The 27,584-nt window shown below is 54.0% G+C and overlaps 1 protein-coding gene across 7 annotated transcripts in view; it reads right to left on the bottom strand.

Moving 5' to 3' along the window:
* Positions 1-27,584, bottom strand: part of ASTN1 (astrotactin 1) — a 68,641-nt gene that overhangs the window by 10,726 nt on the left and 30,331 nt on the right. For 2 of the 7 annotated variants that reach the window (XM_042033827.1, XM_042033826.1), the window contains exons 9-23: positions 21,692-21,766; positions 21,100-21,237; positions 20,625-20,775; positions 19,819-19,985; positions 19,452-19,646; positions 19,020-19,147; positions 16,670-16,774; positions 16,309-16,497; positions 13,100-13,368; positions 12,714-12,847; positions 10,775-10,926; positions 10,303-10,438; positions 10,071-10,171; positions 9,412-9,595; positions 803-4,615 (exon numbers count right to left, since the gene is read on the bottom strand). In XM_042033827.1, the coding sequence (XP_041889761.1) occupies positions 4,381-4,615; positions 9,412-9,595; positions 10,071-10,171; positions 10,303-10,438; positions 10,775-10,926; positions 12,714-12,847; positions 13,100-13,368; positions 16,309-16,497; positions 16,670-16,774; positions 19,020-19,147; positions 19,452-19,646; positions 19,819-19,985; positions 20,625-20,775; positions 21,100-21,237; positions 21,692-21,766 (2,359 nt within the window). In that variant the 3' untranslated portion in view covers positions 803-4,380. Of the gene's footprint in view, positions 1-802; positions 4,616-9,411; positions 9,596-10,070; positions 10,172-10,302; positions 10,439-10,774; positions 10,927-12,713; positions 12,848-13,099; positions 13,369-16,308; positions 16,498-16,669; positions 16,775-19,019; positions 19,148-19,451; positions 19,647-19,818; positions 19,986-20,624; positions 20,776-21,099; positions 21,238-21,691; positions 21,767-27,584 lie in introns of those variants that run through there. The other 5 variants (XM_042033829.1, XM_042033830.1, XR_006017005.1 and 2 more) reach the window with 4 other exon arrangements.

Raw genomic sequence — 27,584 nt, forward strand, 5'->3', positions numbered from 1 at the left:
AAAAGTCAAGTTGTTCCATGAGACTCGATGAAGTCTGGTTTCCTACAGATTCGTGTGCTACAGCCCCTAAATTCCCGCTGTGTCCTCCCAGGTGTCCTGTCTGTCTGCCTGCAGGAACCCCGGACTCTCCCTGGTCTTCCACCCTTCTGGCAGGGCAGGTGGCAACACACGCTGGGCTTGGCCAAGGGACCAGCCCTTGTACGTCCCGATGGCCTGGCCATTAGGCACAACACTGCACTCTGAGTGGCTTCTGGCATCCTTGGCAGACCTCACCTCGGTTCAGGCGCTGCTTTTCACATTCTTTGTGGGATGTTAACACTCGTGTTGCTGCTAGTCCTCTCTCAAAAGTCTGCCAGATGGACTAGGACATGCTCTGGGGGTGGCTGACCACCAGACAGCACCATTCCATCCCCCTTTTATACTAAAAGAACGGCTGAAAGAGGCTTTTTTGGACGCTGTTTCCAAGTTCCCAGCCTCTGTGGAGGCTTGCAAATCAAGGGCTGAGAGACCCTTGCCGAGGATGCGTAAAGAAGTGTGGTTTTTCCCCCAAAGGTGACTGGAGACATCTTTACCTTCCCAGGTCCGGCACAGCAGGTGGGCAAGGCGAGGCGCAGGACATGGCTCCATCTGTGTGTGCTGAGTGGTTTGGGACTTGGCTAACCCAGCAGGCAGATGGGCTAATGCTAAACTTGTGTGAAGACTCAGCCGAGTTCAAAGGCTGGGAGTGTTTCATCTGTGACCAAAGATGACATCAACTGGACCAAAACTATAAACAAACACTCCAGCTTGCCAGAGCCAGGGATTACTAACAGCTCCGTTTAATAGTCAGTTAAATTATCATCTGGAGTTTTACATAGTGTTACAATGATTTTGTTGCTGTTGTTTAAAACCTTGGTTTTTTTTATTATTCTCTTTTTTTAATTAATCCAGAAGGGTTTTGTATTTCTTGCCACATGGCTATCTCACCCTAAAGCACCCTACTTTCAATCTACAGTAGTAAAACGTCACATTAGAGTTTTAATAGAACATCAAGGAACATGAATTGTAGCCATCTTTGTAAAGAAAAGGACCAAACCGTCTTTATATGTTAAATAACTCCACGACAAGTAAAAGGTAGTAATGCTATTACAGGGGTACGGACGCAGCAAAGAAAAGTTAACGACCCAGAGGTTCATCTCAGGTGAATGATTGCTCATTAATTCACAAATAAAACAAAAAGAAAGGGCAGGGGGTGAAGGAGGTTGCAGAAATGATTGGAAAACAGTTCTCGTCCAGTTTTCATGTTGCTGGCAGCTTGGGAAGAACTGGGAGTCCAAGACAGAAAATGTTGTGCAGGCCCAGCAGTAGGACCCTGCAGCAGATGCGGGTGGGGTCAGCTCTGCAGGGAATCACAGAGTCATAGAATGGTTTAGGTTGGAAGGAACCCTAAGGACCATCTCGTCCCAACCCTGCTGCCGTGGGCAGGGACACCTTCCACTAGGCCAGGGCACATCTGTTTTGGATGGGCAAGCCCCACACAACACCTGTTGCCAAGGCCAGGCCTTCAGCCACAGCGCAGCCCCCCATGGCACATCGGTCTGGTGCCCCATGGTGGCTGCTGGCATCTGCCTGAGATGGACTCACGTGGTAGCTGAGAGACTCGGGCAAGAAAATCCAGGCTTGGGCAAGGCTCTGACTTGCAAAGAGTCAGGAAAGAGTGAGGAAACCAAGAAGGAAGCCCTCACAAAGCCAGGGTCACCGTGAAAATGCCCCACAGCCATGCCACGCTGGCAGGCCCCGCCAGCACGGCGGCTGCAGGGGCACCACGGCGGGCAAACGGGCAGAGCACAGCCCTGCCAGCAGCCTGCACAGTCCGTCATGGGACGAGGATGCTGAGCCCCATCCAGCTGTGCAAGGGTGCTGCCAAATGACTTTGGAGGGGTGGCTTTCCCCTCACCCTCCAAATCCCAGCCCATGGGGAAGCCGGGGCCCAAGGAACAGAGTATGGCCCAGCTGGCTGATGATGCTGCAGGGCTTCGGTTGCCCATGCAAGGGCTTTGAAGTGTCAGCACAGAAGCAGAACAGAAATATCTGCAGAGCCTCAGTGTAAATCTTGGGGCCAGATGAAAAAGTAACCTAGGCAGGTGTGGATGCATGGGGTGTCCAGGGTTTTCCTGGCAGCGTCACAGCGAGTGGCTGGCAGACGGCACTGCTCCCATCCTTGCTGCTGCACCTAGCAAGCAATAAAAGAGAGGAGTCTGCTACCCAAAGGAAAACAGTCTGCATTTCATATAAAGACCATGTACATGGTATTACTTGGCGAGAAACCAGCTGGCGTCTGGGCCAGAGCAGCCTTCGTTCAAGCATCCCTTCGAGGCGTTGAGCAGAGGTGCCCTTTGCCCAGGCCTGGATGGCTGCCCAGCTGGAAGTTAAAAGTTGTCTCAGCATCTGCTGGGATAAGCAAAAGGACAAACAGAAGTGTCTTGGCCAAGAGTCTCTCTGGCTGAAAGGAAAAGGAGTGATGACGCAGTACAGATCGCCTGCCTGCATATACCTGTGCATGGAGGTGGCACTTGCTCTGAGCCCTAAGCACTTGGCAGCATCAGGCACATCAAAATGTAAGGACAAACACATGAGAAAAAGCCAAAAGGATCCAGGAGGCTTCCTTCTTGCACAGAGCAGACATTTGTCTGATGACCCCTGCTAGACACATTCATTACAGCAACGATACGGGGATGCCCAGGTCATACTGACTGCTGGTGGCTGCTCCCAGCCGCTCCCCAGTCCAGGCCAGCTGCCCCTGGAGAGAGGTCTGCCCATGAGAAGGAAAGAGCAAAGCACTGTGTGGTCCTGCAGGAAGATACTGAACTGCTGTTGAGAAAATACAGGGACGCAGCGCTGCTGGCAGTGACTGGGTGCAGACCACAGCCGCCTCCCTCTCAGCACCATGCAAATATTCAAGCCATGTCCTTGGCAGGTAGGAGGAGGAATGAAGCAGAAAATCATATGAGACAGGCTGAAGAGTGTTCCTGCCAAGACTGAAAAAAATGAAAAGGAAATTTCTCTCTACAGGCATCGTAAAAATCCCACTGTAGGGCTCCAGTCTTGTCCGGATCAAAGGTGCGCAGCTGGCAAGTCCAGAGCTGCCTCCTCTGCAAACCAGGCAGGAAGCTGAAGCTAAAAGGAACCTGCTTTCTGCCTCCAACACCATCTGCAGTGACAGGGATGTGGAGAATCATTTGCTCTGAACCAAACCGAGTGTCCCAGTACAACCCCAGCTCTCTGGCTTCAAAGAAAAAAGTTACCAGAGGAAGAGGCAGATGTGAGCCTGAACACAGGCAAGAAACACCCCCAGAAGCCTGTCCTCCATGCCCTCTCTGGGACCAGAACCTTCAGGGCCATCCTGCACCACGGCACTGGGGTATCCTGCATCCCTCTCCCCTCACCACGCAGAGCCTGGGCTATGCCACTGGTGCAGAACATCTTGTCTGTGCCATCAGGCTGCTGCTCCCCTTGCTGGGCTCTCCTCAGCAGCAGCTGGATGTTGCTTCAAAGTTTTTATTGTGGTGGGTAAAAAAAAAAAATAATAGGAAGGATTTTAAAGTTGACTTCCTAGGAGTGTGGTCCCTCAAGAAGAAAGCTCACTATGTCCAGCTGACCACTGGCCCTGAGGCCAAGCTGCTTTTGTTCTGGAGGACTCTGCATCTTGGAGCACATGTGAGTTTTGACCATGGCAGAAGAACCTGAGGAGATGGGGTCACGATGCCCAGCGGTGACATCACGATGCAATGGGGTCTCTTCACCCCAGCTGATGACAGCACGCCAGCTCTGCCCATCAACGGCACCGCTGCTCGCTCAGGTCTCACCCAGACCTCATGCTTTACAAGAGCAACAAACCCCATCCCAACCCTGTTGGCCATCCAGTGGCTGATTAGCTCAGCCACAACCATAAGCATCTCAACCTGACCTGCATGCTCTGCCTCCATTTTGCCTGCATCACCTGCTCTCCCATCCTGGCTGTGTCACGGTGTTTCTCCCATGACTGGTGTCCCCCACCCTTGGGGACAGTCCCCACAGCCAGGGCAGGGATGGGGCAGGAGAAGAGGGCTGTGCCCTCCCAGCCTGCCTTCTCCACCAATGCTGAGGAACCTCTTGGCAAAATGAATAAAACAAAACCAAGAAAACTGGGTCCCACAAGACTTCTAACTAGAAAGGCTTTTGGCCAAGTTGAAGAAGAAACTAATACTGAATCAGTCCTGCACAGAGCAGCCAGTTTTGCTCCCCAGTCCAAATTCTTGCCTCCAGAAACATCAGTGACACCCTCCCCCTCCATGGGTCCGTGTGTAAAACCCTCAGAAATGCCCATGGGAAGGCCAGCCTGAGAGCAGGTGCCCAGAACCCTCAGTAGTCCTTGTCACCATAGTCATTGTAAAGGACACTCAGCGTCTGCTCCTCGCACGTCTTCCTGAGGTCCCGGCTGAGCTCCGACCAGTCGAGCCCATAGGGCTTGATCTCGCTGTAGCGACAGGCGAGGTACTTGAGGGATGAGCGCTGGAGGCTGATCTTGGGCTCCTGCAGGAGGCCATTGCACCAGCTGCTGAGGTCCCCCAGCTGCGAGAGGATGAGGCCAGCCTTCCTGCAGCGAGGGCGGGCAAGGGGAGATGCCAGGGGGGCGATGGACAGCGAGGGGTGGCGGGGTGATGGAGACACCATGGAGAGGATGGCGGGAAGGGCGGGAGGTATGTATGAGGAGAGAAAAGTAAAGACAGTTAAGGACACCATGGCAGCTCCTTGAGGGAGAAGAGATAATGCAAGAGCAACTGAGCAGAGCCTGATGCTACCAGGACAAGAAGGGATGGCAGGGCTGGGGGGGACACACCATCCCCAAGGCAGCACTGCAAGCTAAATCCATGTGAGAATAGCCCCTACCCAGGGCAGAGATACCCATGTCACCATGGCAGTGCTGGGCCTGCTGCACTGGTCTTATGACTCACACTTCCCTGTCCTGTCCCCTCTTCTTCCACCATGTGTCACCCACACAAGGCCAGGTTTGCTGAGAGTTTGTTAAGGAGACAGTCACAGGTGTAGCTGTGAAACCCCCAGCACCTCCTTGGGGTGGACATCACCAAGGACTCAAGTGGCACCACCTGTCACTGTTGCAGCTACTGGACCCCAAACGTAACAGGATGGGAAACTGGGAGCCAATAGCACTGTGGGCAGTGGGGATAAATGCTAAAGAGTGTCAGGTGTGACATATATGGCCAGCCCAGAACAGTGTCACGATGTGTGTCCTCTCCTGTAAGTGTATGTGCTGCATAATCAGGAGCTATGCTGGTCACTCATGGCTTGGTGTAGGACACAGAACTACAAAATGGTTTGGTTGGAAGAGACCTTAAAGATCATTTTGTTCCACTCCCCTGTGCCGTGGCAGGGACACTTTCCTCTTGACCAGGTTGCTCCATGCCCCAACCTGGCCTTGAACATTTCCAGGAATGGGGCATCCACAACTTCTCCAGCGCCAGAAATGCACAGTGCTGGGACCAGCACGCCAGGACACCCCAGAGGATGAGGGAGATTGAAGAAAAGAAAAAATCCAGATCAGAACATCATGCCTGGCTCGTGAGGGTCTGTGTGGAAGGCTGAAGGTGAGATAAAAATTGAGATCCGCATAGGATGCGATACCACAAGACATCAGTACAGCGAATGACACTCCCGCCACACGACTCGTAATGCTTAGCAACAGTTTAGGAAACCTGTCCTACAGGACACTGTGCAAACCAGAAGGGATACACTGGGACATACATCAGACACATCCAAAAAGCTCTGAGGGAGTGGAGGATGCGGCAGAGCTCCCTGGTTCTTTGCACGTGCGTTTTGCAGCTTCCAGTTGTGGAGAACCAGATGAGGAAAGGCAAGTCACTGCAGCAGCAGTCTGTGAAAAGCCACAACCCAGCCAAGGAAGCCTTGAGAGATGGTCAGGTGGCAGAGCGAGAGGAAGTCCAGGATGAATCCATCTTCTGCAACAGACATACAGCACACCCAGAGCATCACAGCCTCAGTGCAGGCTTGTCCTGGTAGTGAGAAAGCGCTAAATTACCAGTCTCTTGTATTGGATGAGACATTGGAAGAGCACAGAGGATCATGGCCAAACATGACCTAAGTAGTGTTCTCTTCTTTGCAAATTTATCCTCTTAAAATCATGCTTCTAATGTTTTTATCGAGAGAATCAGTTTGTACAGATAAAACACATTGTGTTCATTTTAAACTTGTCTCGCACTTTGGGTGATCTCCAGGGAATCTGGCAACTGTGGAGGCAGTGGATTCAAATGAAGCATCTTGAAGGTATCTCACGTGCCTGGAAACCCAGACAAAAGTTTAAGTGATGAGCTGGGATAAGTTTCCTACCCAGCTACAAGGTCAGTTGGTGGGTTAGACTACTCAGGGAAGAGAAGCTACATCCCCTCGGTAACTTTAACTCAGCCTCTGCTCAGCCCAGAACAGGCAGCAGTCACAAATCATGATGCTGAAGGAAAAAATCCCATTCTTACTGGACATTCTTACTTAGGATAAGCAGGGAGGGCTGGTTTGACAGCTCACGGGCGTGTGTACCAACCATGAAAGAACATGCACTGCCTCTCCAAACCTCCCTCCAGGCCAGGTACAGCATGGCAGAGCTGCTTGGAGAGGAATTAATTTACCCCAAGTCCAGCCAGAGCCAACCTTGGCTTTCCTGGAGAGCAAACCTTTCAAGGTTTGGATGTGGCCGCAGCTCCAAGGGCCCAATCTGGAGCCACTGAAAGGTTGTCTAGTTCTGCAGCCACATGACATCTGCCACCCCAGAGTTCATGTCCAGGGCATGCCAGAGAGTGCTTAGCATGGTGCTGGCTCTGGAGACAGCCACCCAAGCTGGCCAGCCGTGAGAAAATAGCCAAGTGCTCACTTGTCTTGGTCTCTGCATCTGACACCTGAGCAAGGTGCCACGAGTGCCTCTCCTCCTCCAGCATTACAGGTACCCTCATGGGAATGTCTACCTAATACCATCCCACACATTTTGGCTCAAAGCCCATAGGCACCACCAGACTTCACTAGGCTTTGCACCAAATCCAGCTTCCACTTCTTGCTTTTTTCTCCATTTCCTTCCCTTATGCAAAGACCAGGACTCTCTGCATCCCTTCTCGGACCGTGAGGGAGCGATTTGCTTTCGTAGCCTCGGACAAGTTATCTGTGCACTCGTGACAAGTTATGCTTCTTCAGTCCAGTAGCCAGCACTGCCAAGAAGGGAGACGAGTGCATCCCAAATGAGCAGAGTAGGAGGAGGCCTGGATGTGTGGAGAAGGAGGGACATGGTAGAGTCAGTCGCGTGGGTCCACATCCAGGACTTCAAAGGAGCATCAGTAACAGTCAAACAAACACTGTCTGCTGGCTAAATAATGTCATCTGCAAGTGATTTGTCCTGTCACCACCAGTCTGGGTGCTTCGCCCTCGCAGACGATCAAACAGGAGGTCTGCTTTCCAAGATTTGTCATCACCAGAACCCGCTGCAGCTGCCTAAATGCCTCTTTCCAAGTAGTGCGAGCTGCAAACACTTCATCAGCAACTTGCGTCATCCTATCCTAAGCGCTCCAGCATTTCCAGAGGGTGCAGTTAACCCTCTGGCTCGTAGATCCATGCAGCAAATGGTACCATTTGGGCAATTCAGTGGCATTTCTGGCTGCTCCGTGCCAATGCACCTCTGCCTCGCAGGGCTCGAGGAGGCAGCTTCCAGGCCGTGTTCTGGCTGGTCCTCGGCTTCCTCGCTGGGGCAGAGAACAGCAGTGGCAACTTTCAGCCTCAGTGATGGCAGCAGCTCTGTGACGACTCCAGTCTGCCACGTAAGGAATTTTATGTACTCCCCATGCAAATCACCACAACAGATGTCAGATGGTCTGTGCAAACTGGGGCTGGATTTCACATCTGGAAGTGGAGACAGAGCGGCATCCCCACAGCTGGGACCAAGACAAAGGTGAGACGTAAGTCCAAGCCTGCTGATCCCACTTGGTGTCAGGGGAATGAGGCAACCCTGGGCAGAGGAGCTGCTGGGAGCCTCTGCCCTAGAAATGGCAGACATCTGTGCTGGGATGTCGCTACTGAGCTTGGAGGTTGTGCCTCAAAGAGCTCACATTTCTTAGGACACAAATGGGAAAAGCGGAAAGAGAAGAGACCCCAGCTTCGCTCCAGGGCGTGAAGGACCTGGGCATGACCAGGAGACAAGTCCAAGGCACTAAGTGCAAGACAGGCACAAGCTATTTGCTGAGTGTCTCTGACTGACTAGCAGAGGTTTGGAGGACAGAGAATGTACAGAGAATCTCCTGTCCTCTGCTAGAAACACACAAGTGATCACCTGGAGAAGCAGGGCTGGAAGACAGGCGGTGGTGAGACCAGCAAGAGGAGGTATGGGAGGCCATGGTGTAAGGTGGAGGCCATGAATTTCACACGTAGGAGCTCCTGTTGACGTACATTTGAAAGTAACCCTGATTTCCAGATGAGGTCACAGCTCTGGTTCTTTGGAGGCCAGATGCTATGAAACACCACTGCAGCCCACGCAACCTCTCAGCCCAGCTTGCTAAACTGACTGGAATCATCTGCGTTACTGGGAAAACACGCAGACCAAAGCAGATGCTGAAGGACACGGGGAGAAGGGAACATCTGGCTATCTCTACAAGCCTGGGACATTCTCAGGCAGCTGGAGGGGCTTCAGTGACCTGGAGAAGCCTGAGGAGAAGACATGGTGCCCATGAAGGCACAAAGGGACTATTTCAGACAGGAAGAGCTCAGGACAAGCTCCTCCAAAACCTGCTGTGGCAGCTCAGCACTGCCTGGGCACCAAAAACACTCGTGTCACCCCCACACAACCACAGATGTGGACCAAAAGCGAGGAAATACACAATTCAGACCTAGTCAGTCCTCTGCCTGCTGGGGACCACAAGTTGACAGAGCTCAGCACACAGAGGTGCATTCAACTCAAGCCAAAGCCCAGGAAAAGGCAGAAGGCAGAATCCGATCTCCACTCCTCAAAGGGGCATTATTTTTCCAAGACCTTCTGCCTTTTTGCCTGCGGCATCAGCTACCAAGGGAAAGAGAGAATCCCATCCCTTTGCCACTCTGCACAGCACGAGCATACTTGGCCACACTCTAGGGACAGTGTGGGGCTGAGGGGATGGACAAGGGCGCTGGGTTGACAACGGTCAGCCACTTTCCACCTTGTCCTATGTTAATGCTCCTTGCACGTGCACAGCATCCAGCAAAACAGAAACCCCACTGTGACACTCTATCACCCATCATCATATCATGAGACTTGCTAAAGAGATGCCTTTCTGGCGGCCAATATCTGTGAGGGACAAGCTTGCTGATGGGCAGGCCTGCCTGCCTAGCCAGCTCAGCTCCCAAGCCTACCTGGGCCCCAGCTCATCTTCACAGCGCCAGGTGAACTCCCCAAAGCTCTCGTAGTGCTGGTTGTAGTGGTAAAGGACTCGGTGGAGGCTGGGGGAGCCCAGGTCCAGCAGAGTGTTGTAGGCTGTCTGCTGCTCCTTGCCGCTCGTGTAGCCGTTGAAGAGGTTGTAGATCTTGTCTGCTATTTCTGGGCAGAAGGACAGGGGGTGTTCAGGGGGGTGCAAGGAAAGGCATGAATAAAGCCCACCAGGGCTAAAGCTCACTTCTAGGGAAACCAAGACCAGAACCAAGATTTGTCCAATGAGTTATGATTTCTATCGTATCAGGACAAGGTCCCAACGGAGGAGCAACAGACTAGACGGCCTTCCCTGGACTCAGTCCAGGTTAGCTTCCCACAATTTGGTCTAATTAAGAGAAGAAATGGGTGGTGCCATTGGGTAGCATTAGTGCAACACCATTTATTCACTTTTGTTTTCAGAGAGGACGTATGCCTCCTGAGGCCCCCCATCTCAGCCCTCCACACCATGTGGCAGCTCCTGGGCCACTGTGGGTGCAGGAGATGTTACAGCCAGGACACGAGACGTGTATGGGACCGTGCTGGAAGGGGGAACTCCCTGCTGTCGGTCCCAAGCACCACAGTCCAGCGGCTCCCTCCATCTCACCTTGAGCTTTCACATCATCTACCACAGGGCAGGGCGTCTTGACCGTCACATCACTGGACCTGGAACGTCTTCCTGTGTTGTCGACTCCCCAGAGTGTGAACCTGGATGAGAAGGGAAAAAAACCGAAGCTCTGGGCTCCCAAGACCACACGGAAATACATCAAGGCAGCATCAAGCAGGATGACCACAGTCAGGGTGTCGGCACTGCCACAGGCGTGGCACAGGGCACTCACATGTAGGTGGTGTCGGGCTCCAAGCAGCGGATGATGAGGGAGATGGTGGAGGAGAGTCTGTCAGGCACTTGGGCTGGCATGGCACAGGGTGACTTGGCACCAGAGATGATGTCATCCACGAAGCTCAGCACCGTCTCTAGGGAGAGAGGGGAGGATGTGCCACTGGCGATGACACAGGTGTCCCCGGGGCTGTGGAGAGCCTGTGCCTGCTACCACACAGGCTGCCTGGTGCCAAGGGCGACCAAGGCTAATGCATGAAGTTGGGGTAAAGCTGGACCCATTGCTTTTCTAGCAGAGTTCACCCCCATGGTACGGAGCTGCCCCTTCTGCAGCATGGTGGGCAGGAGAAGGGCTGCTCTCTCTTCCACAGGATGTTTGACTTGTTGCAGCATCCCCTTGCAAAGAGGAACATCTCCATCTTCTAACATCTCCATCCCACTCTCCCTAGAGAAGCAGTGGAGTCACCACTCACCTGTCTCCACCTTGGAGTGGTCCATTCTGTCGGTGACCTTCTCCTGGCGGAGGAGGTAGTCGACGATCTGCACCCCAATGGGGGGCTCCGAGTGGCCCCACTCCAGTACCACCAGTGTGCTGCTGGGCTCATGTACAGTGGAGAGACGCAGGCTGCGGGACAATTTTTGCATTACTCTCTCACAACAAAAGGGATTCAAAGCCATTAACTCACAGCAGAGAGCAACCTCAGGAGAGAAGTGGCTTCCCCTCCTGTCATAGGTTAGCAAGCATAGTCCCGGAAGGGACGTCCTTGCTAAGGGGTGCTTACAGTTTCCTCTGGGAACTGATAGAACCTATCAGCTGGCCAGTTTGAATATGGACAATTCTCTAAGCCACTTAAAGTTGTGATCACCTCTGTGATCCACATTTAAGAATAGGCAAACTCCCCCTCCAAGCTCTCTCTCGTTTCCGGCGCTGGCACAGGTGGCTGCGGGCCCCGTGTGGGGGCCAGTGGGCCCGGCCAGGCCCTGCCTGGGCCAGGCCGGGCCGGGCCACGGCCATCCTGGAGCCATGGACCTGTTCCAGCCGTGGAACCCCCCCCACTGCCTTGCCGTGGGCAGCCGGAGCGGCTCGGCTCTCCCCCCTCTCCACTGCGATAAGAAAAATTCAACATTCCAGCTGCAAAGCTGCAAGGCCGAGGTGAGAGTAACCCTTTTATTGCTATGAAGAGCTGAAAACCTGAGGGAAGAGAGAGAGGAGATGCTTAAAGCTGAAATTCTGTTGTGAAGCTATGATATATCAGAGTATCCTGTTGTAATTTCATGAAGATATGGGGGGTGGAGTGTTCAACTCGTGAGCAAAAGCACCTGCACTGAGATAGGCAGATACTGACGCAGCTGTAATTTCATGAGAAGTTTGGACAGGGAGAGATGAACCAGATGAGGACTTTTGCTCCAAATGGGAAAGGAGAAAACCTCAGTCCATAGAGATGAACCAGATGAGGACTTTTGCTCCAAATGGGAAAGGAGAAAACCTCAGTCCCTAGAGATGCTCCCAGAGATAGTCCTAACGATGAAGATGATGAAGACCCTTTGCTCCCAGGGAAGGAGAAGGGCCTCTGGTTTTGTTTCTGAACGGCTCAACCTTAAAATTGTACCCCAAAAAACTTCAAGAGTGGACCCTCGAAAGCAGTTGCGGGAAAAGCTGCAAGTCGGGGGAAAGGACTCACACGCAGGCAGAGAGACTCCTCTTCCTAAATGGACTGAACGATATTTGGAAGTGGGCGGCTGTCTCGTTGTGATAATGTTTTCGTTCATAGCATGAGCAAGAAGAGACTTCTCTTTCTAAATGGACTAAACAAGGTTATTATGGAAGTGGTAAACAGACTGAATATCTTAAGGGTTGTCTTTTCACATTGTCAGTGGGAGAAGGGAGGAAGGTGGGGGGAGGAGGAGAGTTCTGAAGGTGGTATAATTTTTTTTTCTTCTTTTAGGTCTGTTAATAAACTTCTTTATATTCTTTCAAGTTTGGTGTCTGTTTTGCATTTCTCCTAATTCTTATCTCACAGCAGATAAACAGTAATGAGTATTTTGGACCAAACCACTACACTAAATTGGTGTTTCCGCCCGGTTACAAACCAAACCCGCGACACCTCCCTTTCCCCTCCTGGCTCTGGGCATGCTGGTCCAAAGGACTCATTCACTGGGGTTGCTTTACCAGGGTGGATCCACAGCCAGCTCTGCAGTCCTCAACTGAACTTCGAAAAGACACTGCAGCTCTGTACTCTCTGCCTGATTTCCAGGTCACCCATCAGTTTGCAAACCCATCCCATAAAGGCACACAAGCCCCATAAAGGCACACAAGCCCCACCACCTCCTGCCACCACACTGTTGGCCATCACCACCTCTTTGCAGACCCATTGCACCAAAGAGCCACGCTGGGCACGTGTGGAGACCTACATGGGGTGTGGGAGAGGCGCACAGGTGGGCAGCCCGTCAGCCCCGAAGGCACTCGAGTCACAGCGGCACCAGTCCTCGATCACATCCCCGCTGCCCGAGCACCACAGCAAGCTCATGGTGGCCTCCTGCAGGAGCTGGGAGAGAGGAGAAGGGGTTGAGCACCGAGCAGGCGAGCTCCCATCCCGCCAGCGCTTGTGCCAGTGTTCATCCATCCCCTGGTGGGCTCAGCACAGTCCATCCACCCTGGAGAGCAGGGCTGGCCAATGGGCAAGGGCTGCCACGGCTTGACACAATGCCATCTGGGCAAGCTGCCTCCAAAGACAACCACGACACCATCCTGCCACCCCTCCTGCCCACTCTGCCACCCCCAGCACGCGGCTCCTCACCCGCTGGGTCTGGTTGTTGGTGACCAGCTCGTAGAGGGGGGCTGCTTTGGTGACCTCCAGCAGGATGGGCTCGGCTGGCACGTCGGGGCTGGAGGCGGCGTGGCAGAGCGGGCAGGAGGAGGGGCAGCGCCCGCGGCTCTGGCACTCCATCCGCACGCCGGCTGCCATGCGCTTGGTGCCAGACTCCGAGAGGCTGCCGATGTACTCGGGGAATGTCAGCACCTTGGGGTCCCGCTCCCGCTCCTCTGACTCGTCTGAGGGGGAGTTGCCTGGAGAAGGGGGGAAAAAAGTGACACCAGGGTGGGCTCCAAGCCATGGATGATGGAATATGAGGGGGCTGGAGCTCTGCCTTCCACCCAGGAGAGAGGCAGTGCTTCCAAAGAGCCCCCTGTATCCTTAAGAGCTGTTTGCTCTGTGGGGATGGAATGCTCACTGGTGTTCAGAGGAGGAATCAGGACTGAAAAGCCCATCCTGGCCTCTGGGACTGCAGGTCCTCTGGTCTCCCGGTGCCTCAGTTTCCCCAGCCCCATCCCTACACCTGGACTGGGACAGACCACCCTTGCAGCAGGTCCCCACGAGAGGGAGCCTCCTTCACGTGGCTGGACACTCGTGAAGGACCTGCCTGGGCACTTTCACATCACACTGACTCCCCACCAGAGCCCCCTGCTGAGCCGCTCTCCTGCAGAAGCCCTCCTGGCCCTACAGCTGAATTCTCCACTCCTCTCCTTCGGATCCCAACCAAAACTGATGCCACAGAGTGCTTTGGAGACCAGAGACAAAGAGTGTCAGGCCAGGGGGAACAGCAGTGATGCTGACCTGCAGCCCCCCCGCAAAGGTCTGCAGTCAGCAGCACCGAAGAGCTCAGAGTGAGCAGGGAAGACCTGCCAATGATGCCCCATGATGCCCAGAAAGCTCCCGAGGTGGCTGCAAACCCACCGAGCCCCCGTCCAGCCCCTCCAGCCCTCTTACACTCAGTCCCCACACAGGGAAATGGAGATGGGGAGCAGGTTCTACCCTGCCAACCCTCAGGTGACCCTGCAACCTAACAGGCTCAGAAAACAACAGTGCAGCAGGAAAGCATCGACAGAGTCTATGCTTTTCCCAGCTCTGCACAAGGATGCCTGACACTGGGTGCCACCGTGTCCCCAAGGCACGGGGCAGCGAGCCAGACCCTGCACTCAGTGGCCTTTTCTCCAGCATTCCCACAGCAGCAAATATTTTGGCACAAGAGTCCAGTATCTTCAGCCCTTGCACAGAAGTCAAAAAGGTAAAGTCTGCCCATCGCTGCTGCACCCTGGGTAGCATCACCCTGCCATGGCAAGCCTTGCCATGACGGGAAACAGTGCTCTGCACACAAAACCCCTGCCAAAGGATGGCCCTGGATTTATACAGAAGAAAGAGGGGCCTAGAGGGACCACTGACGGCGGTTGGTGGGGTTGGAGGAAGCTGAAGGATGACCAGGCAAAGCCTCACCCCCAGGGCAGGCTCAGGCCATCGTTAGTGGTGACCTGGCACGGGCTGGCTGCTGTGGGAGCCACCATGGAGCACGTCCATGGCTCAATAGAGAAGTCACCCGATAACAAGGATCTGTGGAGAAACGGGCCAGCACTAGCCCGTCCTCGAGGCTCCTGCAAAGAAAACAAGGCTGTTAAAACAAAAGCTGGGACACAAAAGTGTTGCTCTGCTCCCCCAGGAAGCTGGAGATGGATCACTTTAGGCTGGCTGTGAATTGCAGCTTAGCAGGCACTGAGAAAAAGAAGAGCAGCCGGGGAATGATTTGTCTCTTGCAATTTCTCAATCAATATCCAGCCCCTGACATTTGCAAACAAAAAGCAAAGGAAGGAAAGTGGCAGGTGCTGGAGTGAAACCGAAATGTGATATTGTGGGTAGGAAAAGGCTGCCAGACCTGAAAAGCCTCCAAGCAGGAAAATCAAAGAGGAGGAAATTGCAGGAGAATAAAAGAAGTACTTGCAATCAAGAGGTGCTACATCTGGAGACAGCCTACAGCCAAAACAGCAACGGGTCTGTACTCTTCCTGGTGGGCTTGTGAAGAAGTCCAGACTCCAGGAGGCCTGAGCCCACAGGGTCCAGACTCAGGCTTTGAAAGAAGCCCTTGCCACACACGAGCCCTGGGGACATAACAAATGTCTCTGTGGCTGGGACATAGCAAGAGCAGCACCACAGGCTGGTGCCAATACTGAGAATTAGGAAGCTTCATGATGGAAATGATGCGTCTGTCATGGTGCCTGTGAGCTCCAAGCCCACACTGCTTGCACCTGGGAATTCCTGGGCAGGAGCAGCAAACCGAGATCATCTAAAAAGCAGCAGCTCTGCTCAGCTTTCCCCATGTCCAGGCTTGGGAGCTGGCTCTTGCTTGCTGCCCAAGCCTGGCTGCTGCAACCCACCATGCCCAGCACAGGCAGGAAAATGCCTGCAGGCAGCTTTGCTGAGGCCAGCACAAGAGACTGCAAAATCACAGAATCTGAGAATAGTTTGGAATGGGAGGGACATTGAAAACCATCTCGTTCCAGTCTCCTGCCAGGAGCAGGGACACCTTCCACTAGACTAAGTTGCCACGGTCCTGAGGACAGATGGCAGCAGGCAGGAGTTAGGCTACCTCAGCTTTTGTAAAGCTGCCATTCCAAGCAGGCACCACCTCTTCTTCCACTGGGGATCCCTCACAGCTCACTGCAGCCAGGGCACCGGAGGGGATGCAGCAATGCCAGATGCCCTCTGCACCATGAGGAACTTCCCAGCTCCCAACTAATTCCTAGGCATTAAAAGCACAGTGCTGACAGCCCGGGAGAAGGAAACACATTGGAGGGAGGAAAGTCTGGCTGTGGGATGCAAGTGGAAGAGAGCAGATATGGCAGAGACAAAAGGAAGGAAAGAACAAGATTAAAGACAACAGTTAAGTCCAGAATGAGGCAGGATGGCTTGGCGGGGTTGGTGCACTTGTTTTTCATCTCCCTGGGGCTGTGGGTATTGATCTTTCTCTTTGGCCTGGACCAGTGCCTGCTGCAATCCATGGGAATCCTTTGTCTGGCTCCAAAGGGTGCGAGAGCAGGGTGTAAGTGAGACAATGACGTGGGAGACGCAGTCCTGGCACAGGCTGGGCACTTTCCTTGCTGTGCCAAAAGCAAACCCCCGCTTCCCACTCCCCTGGGGTGGCTGTGAGTGTCCTTCCCAAGGGTAAGCAGGGCTCCTACCTTTGCTGATGTCCTCATACTCCAGCCAGAGCTGCCGCTGGACCTGCCTGTTGGGATACCAGATGGAGCAGGACTCCTCGAAGCCGTACACTGCCTCCTGGATGTAGTGGTTGCCAAACTGGTCCAGCAGCGCCACGAAATCTCCACGGGAGGTGGCTCCATCCAGAGAGTGGAGAGCGTTGCTGAAGGCTGGGAAGCAGATGGAGGAGACGCCCAGTTCCCAGAGCCCACCAAGCCCTTGCCACCTCCCTACACACTTGCGATGGGCAACCAGCCTTTGAGCCCATCAGCTGCCAGCAGAAGGCTACGTCACCTCTTGCCATCCTTCCTCCCCTTATTCCGCCTGTCCCTGCACACTTACACTGGGAGATGGTCATCTGGTTGAGCCGGACATGGTACATGACGGACTGCACCTTCCAGTGCTGCAGGAGGGGGTACCCAGACACCTCGCTGAAGTTCACCATCCCTGCCAGAGAAAGGACGCAGGGACTCAGTGACACTGGCTAGCCATACCTCACCACGGGCATGGCTGCAGCCCTTCGTGCCTGGGGCAACACAGCCAGCAGGGTGGGAAGAAGCCAGGGAAAAGGGTTGTGTACACACCACATGCCCCCAGGGAGGCACTGAGAGCTGAGGGTCAGGTGGTCCCCAGAAATTAAAATGATGGCTTTGAAGGAAAACACATAGGCTTGTTTCATTCAGCCGTCTGGGGCTCTGCGCTGGGAGATAATGAGCCTCCTCCTGCATCCCCTCCTGCTTCCTTCCCAGTGCCCACTCCCAAGGCATGCCCAGGTGTGCTAATTATTTCACTAATGAGAGCTGCACTTTTTAATGAGCTGTTTGCAGGCCTGGGAACGGTCACCGTCACGCCACGCGTGCCCAAGTGTGACCGGCCAAGAGACCCTGGGTCCCTTTCGGCTGGGACTGAGCTGAGTGAGCAACAGATGGACGGGGAAATGGCTCGCCTGTTGATGCTAATGCTCCCTCAGGACATTATGGCAATGCTGGGGCTGAACAGGACCCAGGGCTTGTCCTTCTCCTTCAAAGACATCCCGTTCTTCAGCCATGTTAGCTGTGAGAAGCCAGAAATTCATGGAGGCCACGGGCTGGGTGGCCACTTACTCCTGCCCAAGGCCCATGGCAGCTCAGCTTCCACGAGCAGAGGGACAGAGAGGCCACCAAGGCTCAGACAAAGCCCCAGCACGGGACCTGAAGGGTGCTCATGGCTCTGAATTTGGTGACCAGAGCATCCCCAGAGTGCCACAGCAGGATGCTGGGACAGGCCACCCCCTCCCTCGCAGCTCCGGTGCTGCACAGCCCGCACGTCACGCCTCCGCCCGGCAAACTCTGCTGCTAAACAGGCACCCAGCAGGAGTTCAGGAGGATAACAGCGGGCATCCCCCCCTCTGAACAAGAACTGAAGGCAGAGGATAAGCAGGATAAGATCCTTTGCCTTCCAGCACCTCTCTCTTCAGCACTGGCTGCTGTCGACAGCTTCAAAGCCTTGCTCTTCCATGCAAAGTGTTTATGTAAAAACAGCCCTTCCTTACTCAGCAGCTCTGCCTCTCGTGTATTCACAGCCATATCCAGATCTGCTTCTGACAAGCAGAGAATATTTTACTTATTTTCCTTTTTTTCCCCTGGTTTTTTTTTTTTCTTTTTTTCCCCCCTTAATCAGCCACAAATGCCAGCAGAGCAGTGGGAAATGAATAGGATAATTTACTGGCTTTTACCTCCCCAACATAACTGCCAGTGAAGTGCTGGTCCCACTGTGATGCTGGGGCTGAGGTGGCAGTGCCTTCCTTACGTCCATGTCACAGGCAGGAGAGCCCCACTGGCAGGCAGGTGTCCTCCAGCACCTCCAGGCAGGGTGGAGCATCCCCAGGGAAGCAGGAGTGACCCACCCATCCAGCTCTCTTGGGGAAGCTCAGCCCCGCAAGACCCCACCAGCACCCTCCTCCCTGGTGAACCCGCCTGCACGCACACCTTCATCGCCATGCACCCTGTCAGGGCAAGCAGCACCCACCAGACCCTGGATACAGCCCATGGGTGCTCCCCAAAATCCTCCTGGAAGCTCTGCCAGGCAAAGGGAATGCACAAGGTCTCGTATGAGACCAAAACACCTTACTAGCCACATCCTATGCTTAGTAGCTCCTCGATGCCTGGGCCCTTTCAGCCAACAGCAACAAACACCAAGGAAACAAACGTTATTTATGGGTGCTGGCAACTTGGAGAAAAGGCAGATCCTTGAAGGCTCTCTGGGAACCCACGATAACTTATCACTCATGGCCCGTGATGCTCTGGCACAGCAAACCAAAACATTTTGGTTTGGTGGCACTGGGTTTTGAATGCTTCATTACATCAGCAAAGAAATCAAAGGTAGCTGGAAAACTTTTTTTGCCTTTAAAAAAAAACCCCAAGAAAAATCCTTTTGCAAATGCCCCAATATTTGATGGATATGCCCCAATATTTCTACAATGCCCCAATATTTCTACACCCCACAATTAATTTACAGCCTTTGCCTCTCCTTCATTTTTAATGCCTTCCTCTTAGGCTGCTGGTTCCTCGATGTGCAGCTGAGCATGGGATGCTGAAGCCAGACTGGATATATCCCATGGTAGATACATCCTGTGGGAGGTTCAGGTGCTGAAGCTGGACAAGCTGGCAGCTGCCTCACTGGGAGAAACACGGATCCAGCTGGACCCACTCACCAGTGAGGAACTCAGGGTCGGGCATGGGGTCGGAGAGCTCCTCTTGGCACTGGTTCTCCAAGGGCACTGTGGCCACCACCAGCCCATCCGGCAGCTGCTGCTCCAGGCCCCGGGCAAAGTTGTTCTGCCTGGAAGTGGATTGCAGAGAGAAGAGCAAGGTTGGAGGACAGCAGAAATGACTGGGATCATCCCTGCCAGCGAGTGACCCATCCCAAAGAAACACCTGGCACTTCTCCTCTCCTTCAGGCACAGATTAAAAAGATGTCTGCTCTTGATGGCAAGTGTCAGATGCGCCCTCCCCACCAGCCTCTCCATCTTCTGCAAGGCGAAGCCAGACACAGATGGACCAGGCAGCCTGCTAAGGCTCCTTCCCATGCCTTCTTCAGTGAAGTCTGACCCTGCTGGGGTCCCCTCCCTACGTCTGCAACTCACCTGAACGTCCCTTTGAGCACCTGCCCCGGTGCCACCTCCTTGGAGTGGTTGTTGTAGCCATAGAAGATCTCCCCGAAGAGCGTCTGGTTCATGGGCAGCTCGCGGGGCTCGCCGCAGTCCCCCACCTCTGGGCACGACTCCGAGATCAGCTGGCACGACCGCCCGTCCGTGCCCAGCTTGTAGTCCTCGATGCACCTGGGAAGCCAGCACAGGCCCCACTGTCAGCTGCAGCCCCCCGCAGTGGGGACAGCCACAGGAACCGAGGAGACCCTCTCCATCCCAACCCTACAAGCTCGGGGCGGCAGCAGCAGTGGACAGCAGCACCTTGGGGGTGTCCCCGTGGCCAGGGAGGTGGTGGGTCACTCACCCACAGAACATGAGGATGTTGTAGAGCAGGGGGTCTTCGGGCAGGGGGACCATCTGCTGCAGGCACAGCTGCTCGCAGCCCCCGTTGAAGCCATCGGAGCAGTCCACGCCGACGTGACGGTCATAGCAGCCCGTGCCATCCTTCATGGGGCTCAGCCCCGTCGGGCACTAGCAGGGTGGGGGAAGTAAGAGGTGAAAACCCCTGGGAAGAAATCTGTCTCTGGGGCTGAGGTGGAGGGCAGGGCTCCAGCACTGCTCTCCACTGGAAACTGCAGCCTGAGCACTGCTCAGGGGCTGCAGGGAGGACAGCAGCAGCACCATCCATGGCTGCAGATATTCCTCCTGCACCAAAGCCTCTTCGCAGCCCTCAGGAGCGTATCCCCTGAGGTGGGAGCCCTCCAAGCCATCCCCCACCAAGGCAATGTGCTGGTATCTCCAGCAACCCAGCTCTGGTGACCAACAAAGCAGCGCTGCCCTTTCCAAACCCACTGTCTGTCCACACAGCCTCGTCACTCCAATGCCCAGCTCTGGTGACATTGCAGCAGCGCACCCCAGCCCCACAGATTTGGGGCAGAGCCGCTGTGGTGGTGCCAGGGCACACACATGATTGATATGGAGCCTCCCACAGAGCCAACAAACAGATGAACTCTTATTTTTCTCGTCTGTGTGTGTGTGTGTGCAGCAACAGAGGAGATGCCAGCCCAAAAACATCTTCCTGCTACAAAATGAACCTCAAAATATCTACCCTGAAGTGGCATTAAGGGAGGAAAGATTCCCTCTCTGGCCCCCCCTTCCTTGCTCACGCACCACACAGCCTGTCGAGTCCAGCTTGCGGTCCGAGATGCAGCGGAAATTCTTGCTGCAGCCCCCGTTGTCCCGGGAGCAGTCACGAACGGGGCCAAAGGAGTCGAGAAGGACCTCCAGGCTGTCGAAGGAGGACGAGGTCATCAGCTCTTCCCTGCGAGGAAGAGGAGGAGGAGGAGATGTGTCACTGCTTCAACGAGACGTTGTGGACGCATGCACGACCGTGGCTGCTGCGTGGGTTTTTCCAGAGCTCAGGTTTTCCTCAGGCTGACAGTGAGCTGGATGGCAGCCAAGCTTTTAGAAGGATGCAGGAGCTACTGAGATGAGGAGGAATACTGCCAAAGGCTCAGCTTTGCAGGCACTAAACAGGGGCAGGTTAATGGATGTACTCATCTCCACCTGCAGAACGTGGGATGGGGATCCCAGCTCTGTTTGCTGAAGGCCCTCCTGAACTCCCTCACCCTGCTGTCCCACCTACCTGACCTCCACTGCATCCTCCATCACCGTCATGTCAGTCTTGCACTTGGCTGAGGGGTTGATGGCCAGCTCGGCCGGTGGGATGACGAAGCTCTTGCTCAGGGGCAGCCACATGCCCTCCCCCAAGGTGTAGGTGAACCTGCCGGGGAGAGCAGGGCACAGGGGGAAATGCTGAGCCTGGAAGGCTGTCTCTGCCCAAAACCAAGCCCTTGAGCCTCCCTGCTGCCCCACAGGGATGCCAGCCCAAACTAAGATGTGTGGGCAGGGTAAAGTGGGGTGGCTCCTCCAAATACACCCAATGATTCCCAAAAATAGCGTGTAAGTTAAGTAATAAAAAACAAAAGGCACTTTCATTTTCCATAGAAACCCTCCTTCAGAGCCGAAAACTCAACCCTCACCATGAACAGAGAGGAGGAGCGGACTGCTGGGTACCCAGCACCCACATGGCAGCTGCAGGGGCATCTTCCCAGTCATGCTCACGTGTCCCCAGGAGGTGGCACAGGACAGCCGTGCTCAGCCCTGCCAGCTGGGCCTCCTGCATGAGTCGTATTTAAGCCCCAAAATGTGCCGAGCAGGTTGGCTTCACCACTTACCGAAAAATCTTGTCAGAGGGCTGCTCGCCCAGCACCAAGTCAAAGCCACGCTGGAAGATGGTGTACGGCCACGGCCTGGAAAAGGAACCCAGTAGGATCACACTGGCCTCGTGTCCCCACTGCCGCTCACAGCCCAAAAGGCTTCCCCTGCTCAGCCCCCAACTCACTTGCAGAAGGGTCCTAGGGTAGGATGACTCAAACCAAGCTGGGACAAGGGGATAAAAGAGCCTCAGATCTGAGATCTCAATTTTGAGGTCCCTGAGACATCAGATTCTCATCCCAGCCCCAAGCTGCCAATAGGCCAGTGGTGTATCGCATCTGGTTTTTTTAGGGTACTCCAGCCATCCCCACATCCCTTCATGCTTGGTACCACCCGCCTGCTCCTGTTTTAGGGATTTGCATCACAGCTATGGAGCTGCAAAAAGAAAACCAAACTGCAGCTGGACCCTCTCTCTGAGAGGCTTTTGCCAGGGAGCACATCAAGCCTGGGACCGCAGTTTCACCACCTGCCTTATTACCCTCGTGCTTCATTGTTCCAGGAGGGGGAGCTTTGCAAAGGGAACTGAGAGGCAAGGTGGAAGCCTGGAGCCAAGCAGGAGGCTGGAGAGCTGATGGCCCCGTGCCCTCCATCCCTGCTGTCGTAGATAGCACAGGGTGATGAGTGACGAGCCACTAAGATTTGGAGGCCGGTGCTTTCAGTGGGACACCCGTGGCCACGACACCTTTGGGACATGAACCCCCAGCAGCACAGCCCTGCTGGCAGACTGTCACTTGCAGAGCGAGACTGACAGGAGACCCAGCCATGGTGGGCTTTGAATCAGGCAACATGAACCCTGCTCTCGAACCCTAAAACTCCAAATCTCCTTTGCAAGAGCTCAGAGCTGGGGAGAGAAGGAGATTTTCCATCCCATCGCATCACTGCTGCTAAAATTCAGAGTCAGAGTGTCAGGTGCCAGTGACAAGCCCAGGGATTTTCTCTAGAGGCTCTCCTGCACAAGCACTTTAATTTGTAATCTGAAGTTATTTCAGCCAGGACAAAAATAATAACGATAAAGAAATCCCGACTGCAGGATTACAGCACGCCTTCTCATTTCTTTGCTGGGATACAATGCCGTTCTCCTGCCCAGTCAGCTGGGAGCTGGGGATTACATTCAGCCCACAGATCGGATTGCCTTGAACGAGGTCATCTTCGGCCAGAAAGAGATGTGCTCCTTGTGTCTTGCCAACACCTCGAATGCTTCACGCCTCCACCTTCCAGTGCTCCTGCAGATGGGTTTTATTCTTGCTTCTGAGGAGCACGTCGGGCCGGGAACAAAAGCAGAGGCTGTACAGAAGCGAGGTATTGTTCCCCCTCAACTCGGGTGGAAAAGTGGTTGTGGAGAGCTGCTCTTGGCTTGCAGCAGAGCTCAGAGCTGGGGCACGTGCTGCAGAAGCACGGTGGCTGCCAGGCCTCCGCCTGGTGGCACGTCTGGGAGCCCACAGATGCCAACACACCCAGGACATGGAGCCAGTCATGTGTTTGGACCCGCCTGGGAGATTGAGATCAGCACCCAAGGCCATGTTGTGTCCACCCAGGATGCAATTCCCAAATGTGGCTGAAATTCTTGTAATCATAAGAGTCCCAGAATGGCCAGGGTTGAAAGGGACTTCAGAGATCACCTCATTCCATCTCCCTTCCACTAGACCAGGTTGCTCCAAGCTCCATCCAGCCTGGCCTCGGACACTTCCAGGGATGGGGCAGCCACAGCTTCTATGGGCAACCTGTGCCAGGGCCTCAGCACCTTCACAGTGAAGAATTTCATCCTAATATCTAATCAAACTTGTCCTCTGTCAGTTTGAAGCCATTACCCCTGGTCCTAACCCTACATGCCCTTGTAAAAATGATGATGGCTTTGATCCAGGGAAGAGGTTTCTGTGCTTCAGGGACTGTGTGGCATCTCCCCAGCCTGCCGCACTTTTCCCTTAATTGGGGTGAAAAGAAAAGCCCCTTAAATGCAATGTTCAGCCTTTAGCTACATCCCTACATGGCAAGAGAGAGCCAGTGTTGCCAGGCACCACTGAGTCTGTGAGGACATGCACCTTCTGCAGAAAGGCCCTGAGACGTCCTCCACACACGAACTCCGGCTCAACGAGCGACACTCACCCATCCTCATCTCCAAGGAAGCTCTCCAGGAGCTCAGCACTGATATTTCCACCCACGCACTCTTGCTGACTTGTGCCTTCTGCTGCAGAGGACAGGGCAGCATCTGCTCCCCCAGGCACCCCTTACCTCCCCCACTGTTGCCTTTTGCCCCTGGTGCCTCTGCCACTGTTTCACCTCCTCCTTCCTCTGCGCGTGTCCCCACATGGCTGCCTCCCTCCCCACATGGATGTGTCCCTCCCCACACTCCCCACACGGCTGTCCCCCCGCCTGCTTTCTGCAATCACTGGAGGCACCTCACTGCTCTGGTTTGGGTTGTTCTTGGTGGGCATTTTGGCTGATTGGTCTTCAGAGCTCACAAAGAAAAGTGGGACAAATCAGCAGCTCTGCAGCTGATCAGGTTGGATTAAATGGGCCAGAAATGACAGCTCTCAGCTCCCTGCAAGCCTTAGCACTCAGGCAGGCATCTGAAACAACAAACTGGGGGATTACCAGGGCAACTGAGAACCACCAAATTCCCCACACTCAGCCAGCAAGTTCCCAAGGCTGAAGTGCTGCCAGTGCATCCCCAGGATGATCTTAAGCCTCTTGGCTTTTCCAGATGGACCATTATCTGGATGCTTTGCTCCACATCTGGGCTTGAATGGAAGCTCACAAAACACCTGCTAAGCCCTCCAAACCTGGAGCTGCTGGTGATGCTTTGAACCAGCTCAACAGGGCCTGGCCATGCTTCAATTGCAGCCCCCAGGGGATGAGGCAAGACTGACTTCTAGCATCAATAACTGTGCTCCAGCTTGTCTTCACTGCCTGCAAAACTCTTCCAGACAAGATGGGTGGGGTGAGGAATAAGCCCAGCGCTGGCAGGATGCGACCACCAGGAGCTAACCTGGAGCAGCTGGTTTGAGAGGAGCTGGCAAGAGGCTGGAGGGGCCGCAGGAGAGGGTCTCTGCAGAAGGCACAAGAAGCTGCTGCACGGGAGTGTGACTGAAATGTCACTGGAGGAGAAAGCAGTCGGTTGGTACACGCTGCAATAGGTGACTTCACATCTGGTCCCCTGACCTTCTGTGCTCTTCAGGGTTTCCAGCCAGTGTGCAGCACAAGGATGGCCACACCAAACCCCATCGTGGCCACAAAGCACCAGCTCCAAGCGCCTGCCAGGACAGAGCTGCACCTGCTACCCCACCCCTTCCCCAGCAGCTAAGGAGCTCAGGCCCAGGGTGATCAGACCAGAGCATCCCCACGGCACCTGTGCCCCTCCTGCACCCCAGGACCCCAAAGCGGGGACCCACGGAGACCCAGCAGCTGGGTCTTGTTATAGATTGTATAGCATCAGTTATCTTTCTTTCTGTTATTACTTTTTTAGCTGGACCCAGCACCCAGACCCCGACGGTGGAAGAGCAGCGAGCAGATGTCACACGAGCACCTCGGCCCATTGTGGCTCCTCCCCAACTTCGCTTTGCAACAGCTTTGCTCGGCTTTCAGCTGCTGGTGCCTCTCCCCTTCCCACCCCCCACCCCTCCCGCCCTGCCATCCCTTGCAAGCAGCTCTTTATTATTAAAAATGCTAATGCTGGCACTTTCTCCCTGGGCTGCCCGTAAATCTGCGAGGAGAATGAGGCGGGAGGAGGAGGCGGATGGGTGGTTTGGTGAAAAGGATCTGAAAGAACGAGGAGCTTTTATCACGCTGTCCTTCAGCTTGCAAAGCCGAGGCACATAGCAGGAGATGGAGAGAGGCAAGGAAAAGAAAAAACAAGATAGAAAAAGGGGTGGGGAAAGAAAAAAAAAAAAAGGAAGAGGAAAAAAAAAGACTTTGGGCAGGAAAAGTGCTGTCCTTGTCACTTCAGTGTGTCCCTCGCTCTTCTGTGGGATGGGGAGCGGATGATGAGCGGGGATGGGATAGGAGGAGCAGGGGCACTGCCAGGATGGGGATATGTGTGTGCAGAAGAGGCGGGATGGGGACGGGAGGGGACGGGAGGGGAGCTGGGTGAGCAGGGCACAGGCTGATGCACTAATTCGAGTCCTGTGCTGGAGTGAAAAAACATCTGCAAGGCTGCGGGCGGGGGAACAGGACTGGGGTGGGGCAGTTTGCCAGCTGTTACAGAAGGATGAGAGCACCCAGCCTGACATGTTCACCATGTCACCTTAAACTGGCTCAAAACCTCCCCAGGTCAGGGTGAAGCCCATTACAAGTTGAAAGAGCAAATTGATAAAGACTCCTTCAATGCAGAGCACCTTAAATCTCAGCGGGGGAGGTTGAAAAGAGCACCCAGGAAACTGCTTGTGCGGAGGGGAAAGCCACGTGTGTGTGTGATGGATCTAAGGGCTGGGATGAAAATGTACAAATGCAGGCAGGTAACAGTTTATTAACTAAAGACAGAACGAGCTGGTTTGATTTTTGACGAAGTTATACCACAAAAAGAACCACAGAAATTTGGTTTGATGAGCAGAGATGAAGCAGGGCTGGTAGGACTGCTAGAAACTGCATCCTACTCAGGAAACATTAGAGTAAGAGCCGAAAAGCAGCTAATTAACAATGCATATCAAAGCAGGGAGACAGACTGTGAACACACAAGCAGCACCAGACAGATTTGTTTAAAACAGCTGAAGAGCAGCACACACACACCAAAAAAATGACAAAAAAAAAAAAAAGAAAAAGCAGCTGATCAAATGTATCTGCTACCCATGATCAAAAAGACGTGAGTTTTTGAAAAACTGAAGAAGGTTTAGGGTCCGGACACGCTGGGTAAAAGATGCAGTGCGGAGGCGTGGATCTCAGCCTGGTACCCAAAATACACACAGCACAAAAAGCTTCTCACTGCCATCACCAATGAAGTACAAAGATGAGCTCGCCTTCATGAGCAAAATTAGATGCTACTGAGTGAACAGACACTGAGCCAACTTGTCAGCACTGTAAATAAAAACAAACCAACGGCAAAACTAGCTAAACCAAAGGGTTGAAATGAGTTTTCAGATAAAAAGGCCACCCTGGGAAAACAGAAGAGGTCATATCCAGAACACATCACTCCCAAGTTTGCCAAGGGATTTGGCAAATCCTGCTCTGTTGACCAAGCGCCAACGTGGCTTCTCTGGGGACTGACCCGTGGTGGCAGCACATCACTCCAGCATTGGAGGGCTCAGAGCATATTAGACAAACAGTGGTCAGAAACGATTCAGGCACAGCTGATCTCACCTTGGCATGGGGGCAGAGAGCAGGAGATTTGCAGACATCTCTTTCAGGAGAGCCTGCAGGCCACCCGGTTGGGCTGGAGCTGGGAGTGAGCTGGTGAGCCCAACAAAAGACAGCATGGCAGCTCAACCTCCACCCCAAAAACCAAAAATACCAGCTTACAGCTACAAGTTACTCAGCTAAACAGGCTCTGACAAGATGGTTCTGCTAGGCTAAAGAGACTTCATCACAGTCATGACCATGTGGAGGCCAAAGGTTCATGTAGAAGAGACCTCCAGCACAAGCCCTTCCAGGCAGAGCTGCACTAAGCAGCACCTGGACATCAGGAACAGATAGCAGAGCAGGAAAAAACTCTCATTAAACACCAAGCTGCCCTCAGCATCACGATGCTTAGTGTGAACATGCTTTCAAGAGCCCCTAAAAATAGCGGAAGCTGCAGGTAGGGATGGTGAAGTGTGGTTTCAGCTGCTACCATTTTGCGAAACAAAAATCTGATGAGTTCAAGGGAGAAACACAAAATGACCCCGGTTTCAGGTGGCTTCAGAGAGTTTTCTGCGGATAGTGACA

This window comes from Corvus kubaryi, unplaced genomic scaffold (assembly GCF_017639235.1).
Source record: "Corvus kubaryi isolate FWS band 111438036 unplaced genomic scaffold, C.kubaryi_AGA036_p1.0 37361, whole genome shotgun sequence".
Lineage (NCBI taxonomy): Eukaryota > Metazoa > Chordata > Aves > Passeriformes > Corvidae > Corvus > Corvus kubaryi.